Here is a 16,256-nt window from a genome sequence, read left to right as displayed (position 1 = left end):
ACAGGCACAAAATTCTTAACCATGATAGCTTTTCGAGGCCTATTTTTCTCCTTTAATTTCTTCCAACATTATAAAGAGAATGATTATATATTTACTTCCTCGGATAGTGAGTTTTTAAATTGGAAAGCTACGAAAATTCTGATATAATGTCCATAGCGGTAGTATTGCATATGAAAAACAAGTCTATTATATATTTGATAAATAATCCCAAATATTTTCCCCAATGTAGCAAAAACATTTGATTTAAAAAATACGATTTAAAAAAACATAATTGCAAAAAAAAGTTGGAAAAGGGACTCAAACCACCGCTTTCGTATTAAGAAAGCAATGACCCATCCGCGCAGCCATTTCGTGTTTTGGGCCAAGCGCCGAAAAAGTCATTAATAAAACTGGATAATTCATTAGCGTACGTACCGGTGCCTCTTTGTTTAAGTCTCACTATTATAACTTGTCTTGAAATAAAACACTATTTTTTTATAAATTAGATAAAAACTAAATAATTTAAAAGTATTATTTACCAAACACGATAGTTCACCAAACAAAACATAAATTACGTTTTAGGAATCATTGTTTCATCGACTTTTATATCACATTATTATTCACAAAACGACATAAGTTATACTTTTTATAATTCTTTATTTATATTTATTCTTAACACCATACACTAGTAACGTTTTTACCGTTACTCTAACTTAATTTTTAAAGTTTAAATGGATACTGAAGAATAACCTAAAATATTCAACTGTCATTGTATGCAAAAAAACGAATTACAATTAAAAAACAATAAGCGAATCTTTGTTTTTTAAAACCCACTAAAGGATTCACACTATATCATGGATTAAAATATCAATTCGTTTCGATTAAAATATCAAAACATTTATTTATTTTAAAGCAAATTTACTTTCAAACCACCGAAACATAAATATAATCAATTACTTACTTATTATTGTAACTTCCATGTTAAGACATACAAAATATATTCGTCATCTCTTTCTCACACATAACGAGTGCGTATATTGTCACCTCCCTTAGACTGTCGTAAGTCAAATTGATGTATTTCAAAGAATACTAGCCCCTATGAAAAAGTATTGAAAGACTAAATTGCATTAATGAAAGCTGCAAGATTTTACTGTAATCGCAAGTGTTATTTTTCGAACAGGAATCTAAAGTTTTAGTTTAAAGACGTATTTGAATTTGCGTTTTTAAGTCAGCAGAGTAATCTCGTGTAATCTAGTAGTAATAATTTTGGCCAATAGAGGCGCAACTGGTCGCTGTATGGAATAAAGGAATATGATATAAATTTACTTACCCAAGAAAAGTAATATATTTTTTTGGTGATGTGTTTTTTCCTAATAATACAGTAACATAAAACATTACTTTCGATGTCAAAAAAATATGGTAAGCGGCATGTAATATATTATAAGGAGCACTCGCCCCTGGGTCAAGGTACTCTAGTTTGCACCGTTTAACAATGTTTTGAAAGCAGGCGTCTTTTACCGACCATTTCTAAAACTGCCACGTTAGTTATTATTCATGTCCAAGGTATTTTTAATATGCGCCTGTAGACCAATATCTCGAATGCCTCCATCTTATTCATAGTGGACACTTTTAATGTCTGTGTTTCACACACGCACATAAGTATAACAGTATAGTTGACCTGGTTGACATGGTCATGTCATACCATATTTATATGCTATAAACTTTTTAATAATTAAAAAAGGAATGAATGGCCACGCTCAGACGCTGAAGTCTTTGTGGGAATTTTTTCCAATTTATGTTATCGCTTAATTTTAAGATGTATTTTTCTAAAGTTTATTTTTGTAATCATATTTCTATGTAAATAATATTTGTATGGAAAAATAAACAAAAAAAAAAAAATCATCTCATTTGCAGATTGGAATCTGACGTTCCGGTGCCATACGGAAGAACAACTGCCCTGACGAATCCCATAGTCCTTGAAGAAAACTTGGGGTTCCAAAATATGTTTTCCTTACTAGTGCCTAACGTTAGCATAAAGAGAAGAGATGTCCTGGTAGCAGTTCTCATGTCAAACTGTAACCCGAGCAACCAGAGACTAAATTACGTGAAAGAACTGGAAAAATACATCACGGTACACATGTACGGTGGTTGCGGAACAGAATTCAAGAACGTGTAAGATATATATTTGTTTGACAATTTTATTAAAGAGACGCTGAGCTATTTGAAGAAAATATCTGTATATTTTTGAGTTCAATTAGAAAAAGCTATATTAGCTCCTGACGTCACTGCAACCTGTCTAGATCTATCGTGACAACTAATTGCTTTAAACTATATCTTCCAAACGACCAAAAATTGATAGGGAAGTTGGTCGATGTTTATGCTTACCAAATTGTAAGCTGTTTGTTTATTGGGCAAGTAGTACCTGTACACATAAAATGGATGGACGGAATCATAATATATTATATATTATGTGTATTATTTAAGTTATTCATAAACATTTGTCTGTTTTACATGCATATTGCAATGGTTAATATAATGGTATAATTTTGTTCTCAAACAGTATTTGTTTAATTATTTTAACGCTTTGATATACACCATCATAATACCCTTATATATGCCCAGTGGTGCATACGGCACTGCATTTGTACTACAATCCATTAACTGCCTTTCATAAACTTTCACTTATAAATTTGAATTAAAATATATTATACTTTCAGATGTCCCAAAACAGGAACAGCCAAAAACTCAAGATACGGCGGATCCTGCCCCCAAATGGATCGATATTTGTTTTATTTATCGTTCGAGAACGCAAACTGCAAGCAATACATAAGCGAGAAGCCATTTTGGAATGCGTACAGAACCGGCGCTGTTCCTATCGTAATGGGACCCTCTTCTGAGGATTGTAAACTCCAACTGCCACCAAACTCTTATCTGCATGTAAATGACTTTTCTAATGCTGAAGAATTAGCGAAACATATTCTGTTTATGAATTCTACACTGGAAAGTACTTACTTGCATTACCATGAGTGGAGGAAGCACTTTGAAGTGAAAAATGAACATGGGCTGTTTGGAGCACCATCCTTCCATTACTGCCGCTTGTGCGAAGCCCTTAATTACAATAATGATGAGATAAAAGTCTTAAATGACCTTTCATATTTGTTAGACCCTAAGATAAATTGCTGGTGATAAATCACTCTATCATGGATTCATAAATGAAAGCTATGTCCAAGTTCAAAACCAACTTTGTCTATTCAATATGATTTTTTTTATTTTTCTGATGTAAGTGTATATTCATGTTTAAGGTTAGCATAAAAGCAATAATTTATTTTGAAAAATATATCGTAAAAACATGTGTTATCCATGCTATTGTATGGAGTGGAAGGATGGACTCTTAAAGTCTCCAAGATTAATGAGATTGAGGCATTTGAAATGCGGTTGCACAGTAATGCACGGGAGAATGCTGCATATCTTATGGGCTGGTCGAATGTCCAACGAAAACGTACTGAATATAATGGATAAAGACAGATAATTGTTCATCACTGTCAAAATACGAAAGGCAGCATACTTTGGCCACATGTTCCGTGGGGAAAAAATAAAATATGCCATTCTACAGCTCAAAGCTGAAGGGAAAATAGAGGGTAGACGGGGTATGTGATGTAAAAGCATATCGTGGCTCGGTAATCTTCAGATGCTGTAATGCTCATCAGAATGGCCCAGGATCGAGAATGATGACGAGTTATAGTCGCCAACCGCCGTAAGAAGAGCACGAGAAGAAGAAATTAGTGACAGGCCATAAATCTCAGATCTGTATATTCCATATTCCATATCACTTCTCAAAAAGGTTCCCTATTTCCGATTAATTACCAATCAATAAACTAGAAAGAAAATACACTACTTTTCTCAAGTACAGAGATGTGGATATAAGTACTCAAAATATTGTTAAAATTATGATATTTTAATACAATTATTATCAATATTTATAGGTTACTTAGATAATATATTATATGATAATAAAATATTTTAACTATTATGTGAACATTTCAAAGAGTTCATTGTTATTATTAATTTAATTTGTAAATGTTCTTAGGGAAAATTCTTAGTAATTTTTTATAAGTTCATACTTAAATCCACACATTTTTAGCAACCAGGGCCCCGATTACGTGGGAAGTTAACATTTATCTTCAATTTTATCTACAAAGTAAACTTAAGTTTTCTGTATGAAAAGCAGAAATGCATACATTTTTTTCTTCTAAACATGTTCAATTATGGGTTACCGACGAAGATACTTTAAATTTTCATGCAAATATACTAATTTTCGTACACAAATATCGATTTTTCTCTCACAGTCAGTCGAAGATGACTCAATCAACTCCCTATTGTAATTGCGTGCGAAGAGATCGGTCTGTTAGCGTTTATTTAGTAAGTAAATACGCGTTGAAATGTGTTTTCTACGCGCGTTTTTGCGTTTAGAATAGCACCACCTTATTGTGCATAGTCAATACTATGCACAATAAGGGGTGTCACGCTCCATACAAAAAAATACTTTTTTTTGCTGTAATACGTCTAAAATATTATTATATTATTGCAATAAACAAATTAAAAAAAACCTATAACTTTTTTAAAAAATCATCATTGGCTCGCTATTATTGGGAAGAGAGGAGAAGCACAAAAAAGAAATTTAAAAGTAAAAAAAAAAAAATACTTTGACATAGATACTATTCATAAAGCAATTTTTAAAATTCTTTTTTTTTTGCTGTTGAAAAAAAATATTTTTTTTAAAAATGTTTTTACACGGTTTGTTTTGTGCAGATGAATTTTTTTTTTAATATTTAGAAATAGCATATTTTTGTATTTTTTCAAAACTGCGGCATTTTAGCGAGCCAAAGACATTAGAAAAGATATAAAAAATGGCGTTCTTTTTAATTTTTAAAACGCCATATTTGAGACATGTTACTTTTCTGAATTCGAAAGTTTAAAAAAATGACACCCTAATCCACAAGTTTGTTCATGTTTATTGAAAAAAAAATTGTTCATACACTCCGATTATCTAAAATTTTTGTAGGTCTTTTTTTATTTATCAATATAAGATCATTATAAGGTATTAAATATTGATATAATGTACTATTTTAAAACTGAGTTATTCATTGTAATGTTATTTACTTAAAAGTTTTTGTTTCTAGGCAAATATAATGAAAATAAAAATTTTTGTTTTTTTTCTCTTTAAAGTTAAAAAAAAGTGTATGGCAAAAATAGTGCTACCCAAAAATACATATATAAATAATGATTTTATATTAATTTAACTTTTTATTTATCTTAAAATTTATTAAATGTGTATTTTTTAATCTTAATGCGGGAATCAAACTCGAGACTGCACTTGCAAAGTTTACTCAATTGTAGTTGATTTTAGCTTATGTGTTATCTGAATCAGTTCCCTTCTGTGCACAAAGCAATTTACTAATTTTTAAACTGCCATGAAGTCACATACTGACATTTGTATTCTTTACAAATACGAGGGTTTTATGGAATTTCCCTCAGTGTAAGAAATATTTAACCTGATTTGCTTGACATGGACAACTCTGTTTACTCAGCGTTTATGTATATAATCAGCGAAATTATTGATTTATGGAAAAAGACAATAATTATACATGTAAGTGCATCTTACAGCTAAGAACTTAGAATTCAAATAAATTCCAAAAAGTTTAAACTGTGCTAAAGTTTTGTTTTAAATTATTGACAGTATTTTATGAAGTGTTAAAATGGTTTTTCGTAAAAAATTCACGATCAATTCAAAATCCAGGATCAAAGAGGTTTTGATGAGTGTGATTGTAGGGATAGTGATAATATTTATCATAAATTTGATTTTGAAAATGTTCATTATTCCCATAATTTACTTTAAGAGCTCCACACATGAAAGCTATGGGGTTGCAGACTTTTTTGAATCAAGAAAGGTAAAATATTTGATAATTTATGATTTTGTATAAATTACTCTATGCAACTAATGAATTACATGCAACATAAAAATGCTGAAATATGCATGCAAATACACATAATTAAAGTGTGAGAATTTGGAATATAAAATAAAAATTACGGTTATTGCATTTTTATTATGAAAGATTAAAACAATTTTCGTTTCTATTAAAGTTAACAATAAAGTATTTTTCTAAATATTGATGTTTTTTGTTGATATTTCTTGATAAAACTCCATAGTTAATGATTTTGATAAAATTATAAATAAAGTTATCAAGAAAACTTCTAAATTTAGATTTACTTTTTTATTGTTTTGGCCAACGAGCGCTTTCGCCTAAGTAGGCATCTTCAAGACTGGTAAATTGTTTACAACGTTTACAGCTTTTATACTATTTCTAACATATTGCACCGTGGCTAAGTTGGTTATATGGCTAACTGTGAAACTGGAGTCGCAGGTTCGATTCCCGCCAGTTGCAAGAAAAAGATCCATGAGAGATTTTTTTCTCAACCGGTCTGGGTGTTGTGGTGTATTTTTCATTACCTCCTTACATATCTAAATAGAGGCTTATAGGGTTATTCCTTTAAAATAAAATGTAAATAGCGCAAATATGCCCATCAGCAGGTTTTCAGTCAAATATGCTTAAACCTGTCAAAATAAACAATTTTTTTTATTTCATTTCATTTTTTTTTGCACCACAACAGGCCAGGAGGCCCAATTACAGTGGTGAATTACATTACAGAACAACCAGGCTTGAGAAAAATCAAATTTTAATTTTTGTGTTTTCACCGGGAATCGAACCCGGAACCTTCCGTGCGTGAGTCAAGCGTCTTGACCACTACACCACGGAGGCCGACGAAATCAAGGGTCCGATGTCTTGCAGGACACCGACTTGCACAGCACGGGTTTAAACTGTGTTACTCGGTTAAGCTTAAAAAATACGACATCATATATGTATTTCTCTAAAGAACAAACATTTAAATGTGCTTAGATTTACATATTATGAACTCTTTTGTCTTTAAATTCTATTTTCACAGCGGAATAAATTGACCGAAGAATTTAATTAATAAAACAAACGCCATATCACTCCGTCTTTGCATACATACCTCGGACGCAAAAACAGCGTTATATGGCGTTCTATCCTCATTATCATATATCTTCCCGTGCACGCGCGCCAATTATTTCAAATTATGACATGTCCATTAGAGTAGGCTGATGAGGTATGAAGTTTTTGTTTTAGACATCAAAGTGAAAGGGGTCTAAAAAGTTGCATTTTGAATCACATTGAACGTAAAAATGATTTAAAAAATATATTTCATACTACTTTTGGCCCCCAACCGAGGTTTGAAGTTTATAACTGTCTGAATATTTTATTAATTATCTATATTGCTAAAATTATTTTTTGTTAGTAAAGATATAACTTAATCACATTACAAATTCGAACACGTTTTAAAACTACCGAAATGCAAAAAGTTTACACTCCGCCGAACGGATTCCGTTTAGCGCCTGGCTAATTGACGAAAACAATGGCTCATTAAAACAATGTTACCCATTATTACAGAACAATGTGCATCTCACGCCCTTACATGCTTATGAAATAAGGTTTAATGCACATTAATTGAACTGATTTTCTTACTTAAATACGAAATGACAGCCGGTTATTTTTTTGATACTTTTTGCATTCCAAGTAGTCTAAAAGGCAACTTTTCAAACGCCTTTCATTTCGAAATTCGGAAAAAAATTATTGGCCCACCCATTAGGGGGGGCCTTATCCATTATATATCCATATTATATAGCCATAGCCTTATCGTGGACATTATCCATCTTCTAGTATTTGTTGAATTTGGTCATGCAATATGTTTCTCGATCTTCCTCGTTTTCCGTATCATGTAATTAATTTTTCAAGAAATTTTATCGTTCATTTCAAGGTTCGTGAATACTCCAAGTTAGGAGAAATTCTATTTTTGAATAAAGTTCCTCCCAAATCCCGAAATAAAAATTATAAAATACTTGTGTGGAAGAGTGGGTCATTTCTTGAAAGGAGACATATGAAATATTTTTCATCAACATTGTAAGTATCCACAATAATATATTGTCATTTATGCCTTTAATGTATGTATTTATTTATATATTTACGTCCAAGCCATACACAATATATACAGAACGAAAACATTTATAGCAAATAACAAAATATTGACGGTATTATAAAAAGCAGTTAAAATGAACACCTCGATACAAGTTTTACACATTGAAAGCCCCCTCTACTTACCCAGTTATTTTCAGATTCGTACATTGCAAAAACTTTGTTTATAAAAGATACGCGTTTCTTTTAATTTACATTTTAATTTACATTTTTATTTACATACATTAGTTTATTGCACTACATTTGAGACATAAGTCCCAGCTCCATGGGACTAAAAGTCCTGTGTTGAGATGGGACGAGCATTCAGTTGACATAGACACGTGAGTATATCACCACAAATATAAGATCAGAAACACAAAAAATAATTAAAAAAACATATATATGACACATCAATATGGTAAACAGTAAACTCAATCATTCGGAAAATCATCATATGCTACTTTCGATGCCCTGGTCCCCGTCAACGTATCTCAGCGCACCTCAGCATAAACAGGGACTCACAATGATATTCGTAGAAGCGCGCATTAGGATTTTTGTGTTGAATATCTGAGAAATTATTATTGTATTCTCCATCTCTGTTGTAATTTGTTAATCTTAATGACTCCCGAGGGGGTGAAATCCAGTCTTTTGTCTACAAACATTTGGACACACTCAAATATTGTAATTTTTTTTTTTTTATCATTTATCATTTATTTATTCATATTTCTGTACATTACAAAATAAAATGTCTTAATTCATACATATAGAAATAATTAGGTAAAATTAGGTATATATAAAAAAAATCACATTGGTGTACATAATATCCAAAGAATAATGTGTTAAAAAAGTAAGAGAATCTTGTAACGAAAAACTCCCTCAGAGACGTGAAAAATGTCAATGTCCAAAGTGATATTGTTCAACATAGAGATAGCCCTTCCAACAGGCATAACCATTGGCAGGTTGTTCCTGTATATTGGAATGTGAAACAGTCTATGTTGACGCTGTCTAAGGTAATTATCAGGAACATAAAAGCTAATGCTCCGCATAATTTCAGGGTTGTCAATAATACCGCGCAACAATCGAAAGAAGTGCGTTGTTAAATACACATTCCTTCTAGTCTTCAAACTGCTGTAACCAAGCATACCCGGTAGGAACTTAGTGGGATAAAGCCAACTGGTTCAAAAAGAAGTTTAAAAATTGAAAAATTGTTTTCAGGCGTTGCCTAGTATGTTAAATAATTCAGTCAGATGAATCTCTTCACAACAATAAAGGTTTCAGCTCTTTAACTTCACTAAAATCAACGAATGGAAGAATTGAAGAAACGTGGATGTTCATACATAGGCAAAATGGTGAATGTTACACAGTGTGTAAAGTGGCCACTTAAACCAGCCAACGACAGGTCATAAGTTCTGTAAATGCCTAGACTTCCATATTCCCTTATTTAAGGTATTCTCCATCCCTGTTGTAATTTGTTAATATATATTTTCATTCTGTATTTTGATTTTGCATCCTAAACTAATCTGGAAATGATTTTAATCAATAAATGTAAACGAACTCTGTACGAAAAAATACGAAACACCCACCAATACAAAATGTAACCTTACACTGATATTCGTACAAATAGCACCATCTAACAGCATCACCAATTTAAACACAAAATATCTACGAAACAGCAAAAAAAATAAGTGGTTATTTTTTAGGCATGGAAGATTCAACTTTTGAAGTATTTAACGTCAAATTTATTCAATTCATCCATCAGTCGTGATTTTTCGTCTTTTGCGTTAGAAATATTGTGTTTCCTTAAACGGACGACCAATTTTGGGCACGGATTGTTAACAAGGTTGAGATCTGATGATGGTGGTGACGTTTTTAATACTTTTGGACGGTTTTACAATAGCCATGACCGTACAACGTATGACTTGTGTTTCGCGTCATTATCTTGGTAAAACTTGAATGACACGCTTAAATAAATTTGTTTAAAATTTTCTTTTAAAATGTTCAAATAAATATGCTGGTCCGTCGTTGTGTCGATAAATTGAAGTTTACCTACCTCCTGGGTTGATATACAACTCCAAACCATTACATATCCTTCGCCATACTTTACAACTGAAATGTTTTTTTTAGGATTTAATTCACCATTTGGTTTTTGCCATAAATTTCTTCGTTCTTCTGACCCAAATACATCAAATTTGCATTTACCACAAAATATATAAATAAACGTTCTGGGCTGTACTTTTTCGTGAATAGTTTATTTACATTTATTGATTGAAATCATTACAAGAATACGTTAAGATGTTAATTCAAAATAGAGGATGAAAATATATATAATAATTTCACAGATATTCAACACAAAACTCCGAATGCGCGCTTGTACGAATATTACTAAGTCACTGTATAGTAAATTTGTCAGCCACCATATACATAATTTCCCCGATTTTGACGGTGATAAGGTATGTAAGTTCATAACTTTTTTAATAGATTGGGAGGACCAAGTCCAATTGGGTGACCAAGAACTGTCGCCGCTTCCCCACCGGCCATTCTCTAACAGTTCATACAAAGCAACCGTTTTCCACAGAGGGTGGAATACAAACTCTGTTGGCTTATGTATAAATCACTGCACAACTCTGCTCAAGAATATCTATGGGAACTCTGCATTCCAGATGAACTAGCTGACATACGTCTTACGCTTAGATCAGCTACATCTACGTCGAAAGGAAAAGTTATTATACCTCTACGCAAACAGCGCACTAAATTTGGCGAACGTGCATTTGCAGTCGCAGGCCCTACGGCTTGGAATGCTCTCTTCAGCAGAGATCTGAAACTGTGAGAGTGAAGTGATGTTTCGGAAGAAACTTAAAACCCACTTGTTCTCTAAATCATTTGAATAAATTCTTAGCATGTAGTGACACAGTACATTATTTTTCTTAAATTAAAAAGTTTAAATTAAATTTACACCTTTACATAATCACTTTGTTAAGCGCCCTTGAAGTATTATATTACGAAAATGGCGCTGTATAAGTTATCCATAATAATAATAATAATAATCAAACAAATCTAAAATTAAAACCTATCAAAACCAAGAGAAAAAGTTTTAACCAGTTAGGTATTCATATATTTTGGCCGCCTTCTACATTCCATAATCCATAAGGATTAAAGGATCTGTGAAGCACACGACTGACTGCCCCGGAGCCTATTGATTCTTACATTGGAACATAAAAACCGTAGTTTTTTTTTTTTTAATTTGATAAATTTTGGCAATGGAAAGAAAACATTAAATCAATTTGTATATTCAAACTCTTTTGTAGACATAATCCTTTTGATGGGTGCAGTGTGAAAAATTGTGAGATAACTTACCTGGATTCTGACATAAGTGTTGCCGACGCTGTGGTAATACTACTACTTAAAGTACGTGGGCCGCAGTACCTACCAGATTCAGCAAACCGCCTTCCTCACCAGCGTTGGATTTTCCTAACAGATGAAAACCCTTTTAACACATTTATATATAAGACTAACAATACATTTGCTGAATATGCTGGTGTATTTAACTGGTCCATGAGTTATAGGTAAGTTTTATTAAGGTATTATTTTCAGACTAATTATGATTTTAGGATTTTCAAGAAACTTTGCCTACAATTCAATGCTCTATTTTTTACCGTGCGCAAGAAAACATTTTTGTATCCAATTTCCCGTAAGGCTGAAGTTCCTTATTGTTTTAGTTTGCTTGAATTCCATTTGTCAATGCACTTTGTAGCTTCAAGACGTTTGATAATAACCTAAACTTCAACTGTAAATAGGGTCTAGATTTCCAACCACCCATGCGCTCTGTAGCTGCAGGATATGTTGTAATCTAGATTCTGTTTGGAAGCGATTATTTTCAAGTTAAAAACACTTTTTAATAAAAAAAAATGACATTGGAGGCTAGATTTTTAATCATCCATGCACTCTGTAGCTGCAAGGCATGTTGTAATGTAGCTCCTATATACATATTATTACAGTTTAACATAATTGGAAACAGAGAAACATAAACTCAACCGCTTATGCGCTCTGTATCAGCGAGACACGTTAAGGTGTTTATTGTACAGCGCCCTTGGGTTGATTTTCACAAAGATGGCACTTTAAAAATTATCCAGAATAAATTAATAAAAACTGTGGACCCACTTAGAAAAATCAATCGTCATAAGTCATAATCAATCAGAATAAGTACGAACTAATTAAACTACAAGTTACTACTAATTAGGAATGTTTCTGTACATTATGTATGTATTTAGTGAACGTCGTGTTCATTTTCCAGAATGGATTCAGACATCCCGGTTCCGAACGGACGGACTATACCATACATTTCAAGAATTGGATCTTTAAAAGACAAGAAAGCATTTACAAAATCATTAATACCATATTACAAAGAAAAACAGAGAAAAGTTCTAGTCGCTGCGATTGTTAATTTTTGCGAAATGGATTCTATGCAGATGATGTTTGTAAATACTTTGCAAGAAAGTATAGATGTTGATATTTATGGAGCATGTACCAATGCCGAAAATTCGTAAGTTAACTATTATTGTTTTTACTCATACCAATCAAATGCATTATAACTATAAATTTGCATTGTCGTGAATATTATAATTATAATAAAACAATAAATAGGTAACACGACATTCGAAATGTGATATGTCAGGCGAATGTGGGATAAAACTATATACCTACCATTGTCGAGATCTGTACATTATTTAAGTCTGAGATAAGCATTATCATAACATATTACAACAGAGATGAAGAACATTTAAGAGAAGGTAATATAGAAGTCTAGGCATCTACAGGGCTTACTCTTCATGGACCAGGTGGATTTATCAACAATATTTTGAGTTTGTCCAAATTTTTGTAGACAAGGACTAGATTCAACTGGATTTCAAGTACAGAAATTGAAAAAAATAACATTTTCAGGCGTTACCTAATATGTAGGTGAAATAATTCAATTAGATGAATCTCACCTGCATAAATAAAGGTTTCAGCTCTTTAACTTCACAAACATCAACAGATGAAAAAATTTAAGGAGTATAGATGTTCAAATATGGGCAGAATGGTGAATGTTACACAGTGTTTAAAGTGGCCACTTAAACCAGCCATTAACAGGTCATAAGCCCTGTAGATGCCTAGACTTATATATTACCTTCTCTTCAATGTTCTTCATCTCTGTTGTAATATGTTAATATAAACAGCTCCTCGGAGAGTTGACACCTAAAGAACAGCTTTACGATGTTAATTTTGATGGATGCAGAAATCAAGGAAGACCGAGAAAGATCAAATTCAACAAACACTTGAAGATGGCCATGTTGAAAGTCGGAGCAATCGGCGTGCGGGCATGAGAAGATGCATGAATGTAGAGGAAGCAAGATCTGTAGGCAAAGACAGAGTGATATGGCATTCTATCCTCTCTGCTTACCATTACAGGGGAATGTTGTGACAGTTGGGCTGAAAAGTTCGTAGACTAACAATGTAAAACACATTTTTTGGTAAAATTCAGTTTTATTATTCAATATAGTTGCCTTTGAAGGCGATACAACGATTATAGCGGTTATACAATTTTTCGATACCGTTTTTATGGTACGATTTCTCTTTAGCCTTAAAATAAGCCTCATCAGTGCTGAATTTCTTCATGGCGAGCATTATTTTGAGGTCTGCAAACAGGAATAAGTCACTGGGGGCAAGATCTGGAGAATACGGTGGATGGGGAAGCAATTCGTAACCCAATTCATGCAATTTTTGAAATCGTTTTCATTTATTTGTGTCATGGTGCATTATCTTGATGAAAGAAAGCTTTTTTCTTCTTCAATTGGAGCCGATTTTTCGTGATTTCATCCTTCAAACGCTCCAACAACGCTAAGTAAAAATCGTTGTTAATGATCTGGCCTTTTCGAGGTAATCGATGAATATTATACCATGCGCATCTCAGAATACTGATGCCTTAACCTTGCCAGCTGACTGTTGCATCTTTCCACGCTTTGGATTTGGTTCATCGCGTGTAGTCCACTCGGCTGACTGTCGATTGGATTGGAGTGTAGTACTGGAGCCATGTATCATCCATTGTTATATATTGACGGAAAAATTCGTCTTTATTGCGGTTGAATATCGCTAAACTTTGCTCCGAATCATCAACACGTTGTTGCTTTTGATCGATTGTGAGCACGCGCGGCACCCCCTTTGCAAAGAGCTTTCGCATGTCCAAATATTCATGCACGATATGTCAAACACGTTCCTTAAATATTTTTAGAGTCTCAGCTATCTCGATCAACTTCATTTTACGATCATTCAAAAATATTTTGTGGACTTTTTTATGTTTTCGTCAGTAACAGCCTCTTTCAGTGGTCCACTGCGTGCATCGTCTTCGATGCTTATTTCGCCTCGTTTCAATTTAGCAAACCACGTCTCAACGGGTGATTTTCCTGGTGCAGAGTCCGAATAATATTTATCAAGCCAAGCCTTGGCTTCAACGGTATTTTTTTTCGCTAAAAAGCAATGCTCCAGTAACGCACACAATTATTTTTTATCCATTTTTTTTTACAATAACAAAAGTAGTTTTTCACTCACTATGCTATATCTCACGAACCAATTGTCCGACAGCTGTCAAATTTATACACTTAGGTATCCTTTCAACCTAACTGTTAGTTTTTATCATATCGTAATCGACATTAATGTTGCAAAAAAAACTATTTATTAAAAATATATTTACTAACAAAATATTTAAATGACCAATGAGGAACTTTAGCTCTATGGGAAATCGGATTCAAAAAATTATTTCTTCCGCGCGGTAAAAATTAGAGCATTAAATTGTACAGCAAAGTTTCTTGAGAATGTATTAAAAATATCATTTTTTAAAAATAAAAACGAACTATTTTTAAGGACGTCACTAGTTCATATGAATTAACCAATGATAAGAGAGCTGTGAAAGATATCCGGTTTACTTACCGTAAATAGACCAATCGGCAGAATTGTAAGAGAATAAGCGGAAGAAAACCTCTGACGTCACATGCGGAGTAATTACGGAAACACAAAACTTTAAAAAATCATGGCGATAATAATACTATACATAAAATTGAAAGAAAAAAAATTGACTTATTTTAATGGTCTATTAACAAGAATTATTATTATTATTATTATGGATAACTTATAAAGCGCCATTTTCGTAATAAAATACCTCAAGGGCGCTTTACATGGTGACTTCCATGGGAACTTCCTCATTAAAGAATTTCCTTCAAGTTAATATATATATTTTTTCAAATAGTTAACATATCAATAGCAATACTTTTGAGCATGGCAAAATATTTTATTTGATTTAGCAAAAATGCATGTAACCCGTTTTAAGCTTCTAATCCCCCATAATCTATAAAAAAAGTATTATATCATTGAAATATTTTATTTTAAGGTGTCCTAAGGAATTCTACAAAGATTGTCCACATCTTAACTCATACGCATTTTTTTTAACATTTGAATCTGCTAAATGTTCCAACTATCTATCGAAAAATATTTTTTGGAATGCTTATTCAAAAGGAGCGGTACCCATCGCCATAGGATCCAAATTAAATGACTTGTTGGAAATACTACCCCCTGGATCCTTTCTGAGTGGTGATAGATTTGACAACCCACATAAATTAGGACAATTCATAAATAAGATCAATATAACATGGGAAACAAATTATATTCAGCTCCACGAGTGGAGGAATGCTTATGCAGTTGTCAATGAACACGGGTACTTTGGAACGAGGTCTTATCACTACTGTAGAATATGTGAAGCTCTCAATTATAACGACGAACAACCGAAAACTTATTATGATTTATCATATTTATTAAATCCCGAAAAGAATTGCGAGGATCAAACGTATAATAAAATGTACAGAATTCATGTACAGATTGAAGCATAACACTAAGCCATATATTTTTCAATAAAAAAAATTGAAATTCAATTTTGGTAGCGTAAATTTTTTTTTTTTTTTACTTAAATTAAGAACATTACCAAATTCATTTATTCTCAATACATTACAAAATATGCAAAACAGATTGATTGAATAGAAATAATAATAATAAAGTCATGTGAAATGAACATATATATTACAATAAAATAAATAAAACAACGTTGTTTTTAACCACTAATTTTTTTAAAAAAATTTCACCGACCGGTTTCAAAGCAAACAAGTTTTT

General features: G+C 32.3%; 2 protein-coding genes across 4 annotated transcripts in view; both read left to right on the top strand.

The window, feature by feature from the left end:
- LOC148284451 (inactive fucosyltransferase B-like) overlaps positions 1 to 3,854 on the top strand; it is a 43,480-nt gene extending 39,626 nt beyond the window's left edge. For both annotated transcript variants that reach the window (XM_088239695.1, XM_088239711.1), the window contains exons 4-5: positions 1,894 to 2,151; positions 2,697 to 3,854. In XM_088239695.1, coding sequence (XP_088095821.1) covers positions 1,894 to 2,151; positions 2,697 to 3,165 — 727 coding nt within the window. In that variant the 3' untranslated portion in view covers positions 3,166 to 3,854. The remainder of the gene's footprint in view (positions 1 to 1,893; positions 2,152 to 2,696) is intronic.
- A 137-nt stretch (positions 3,855 to 3,991) lies between these two features.
- On the top strand, positions 3,992 to 16,198 carry LOC148284450 (inactive fucosyltransferase B-like). Of its 2 annotated transcripts, XM_088239725.1 has the most exons (5): positions 3,992 to 5,927; positions 7,873 to 8,015; positions 11,372 to 11,629; positions 12,358 to 12,606; positions 15,484 to 16,198. In XM_088239725.1, exons 1-5 carry the CDS (start codon positions 5,736 to 5,738, stop codon positions 15,977 to 15,979), a joined length of 1,338 nt encoding a protein of 445 aa, XP_088095851.1. In that variant the 5' UTR covers positions 3,992 to 5,735; the 3' UTR covers positions 15,980 to 16,198. The 2 variants fall into 2 exon arrangements, with proteins under 2 accessions (XP_088095851.1, XP_088095859.1); XM_088239733.1 differs by lacking the exon at positions 7,873 to 8,015.
- Positions 16,199 to 16,256: the final 58 nt, after the last annotated feature.

The sequence above is a fragment of the Micrasema longulum genome, unplaced genomic scaffold, assembly GCF_059751315.1.
Source record: "Micrasema longulum isolate JH-2025_06_02 unplaced genomic scaffold, ASM5975131v1 h1tg000117l, whole genome shotgun sequence".
In the NCBI taxonomy this organism is placed as follows: domain Eukaryota; kingdom Metazoa; phylum Arthropoda; class Insecta; order Trichoptera; family Brachycentridae; genus Micrasema; species Micrasema longulum.
Note: the sequence above shows the minus strand (reverse complement) of the source record. Positions and strands in the feature narration are given on the sequence as shown.

Excerpts from the sequence above, each read along its gene's own strand:
- LOC148284450 (XM_088239725.1), top strand. The coding sequence starts at position 5,736 with ATGGTTTTTCGTAAAAAATTCACGATCAATTCAAAATCCAGGATCAAA. Across the intron at positions 8,016-11,371 it reads AAATATTTTTCATCAACATT|ACATAATCCTTTTGATGGGT; the intron begins GTAAGTATCCAC and ends ACTCTTTTGTAG. Across the intron at positions 11,630-12,357 it reads AACTGGTCCATGAGTTATAG|AATGGATTCAGACATCCCGG; the intron begins GTAAGTTTTATT and ends TTCATTTTCCAG.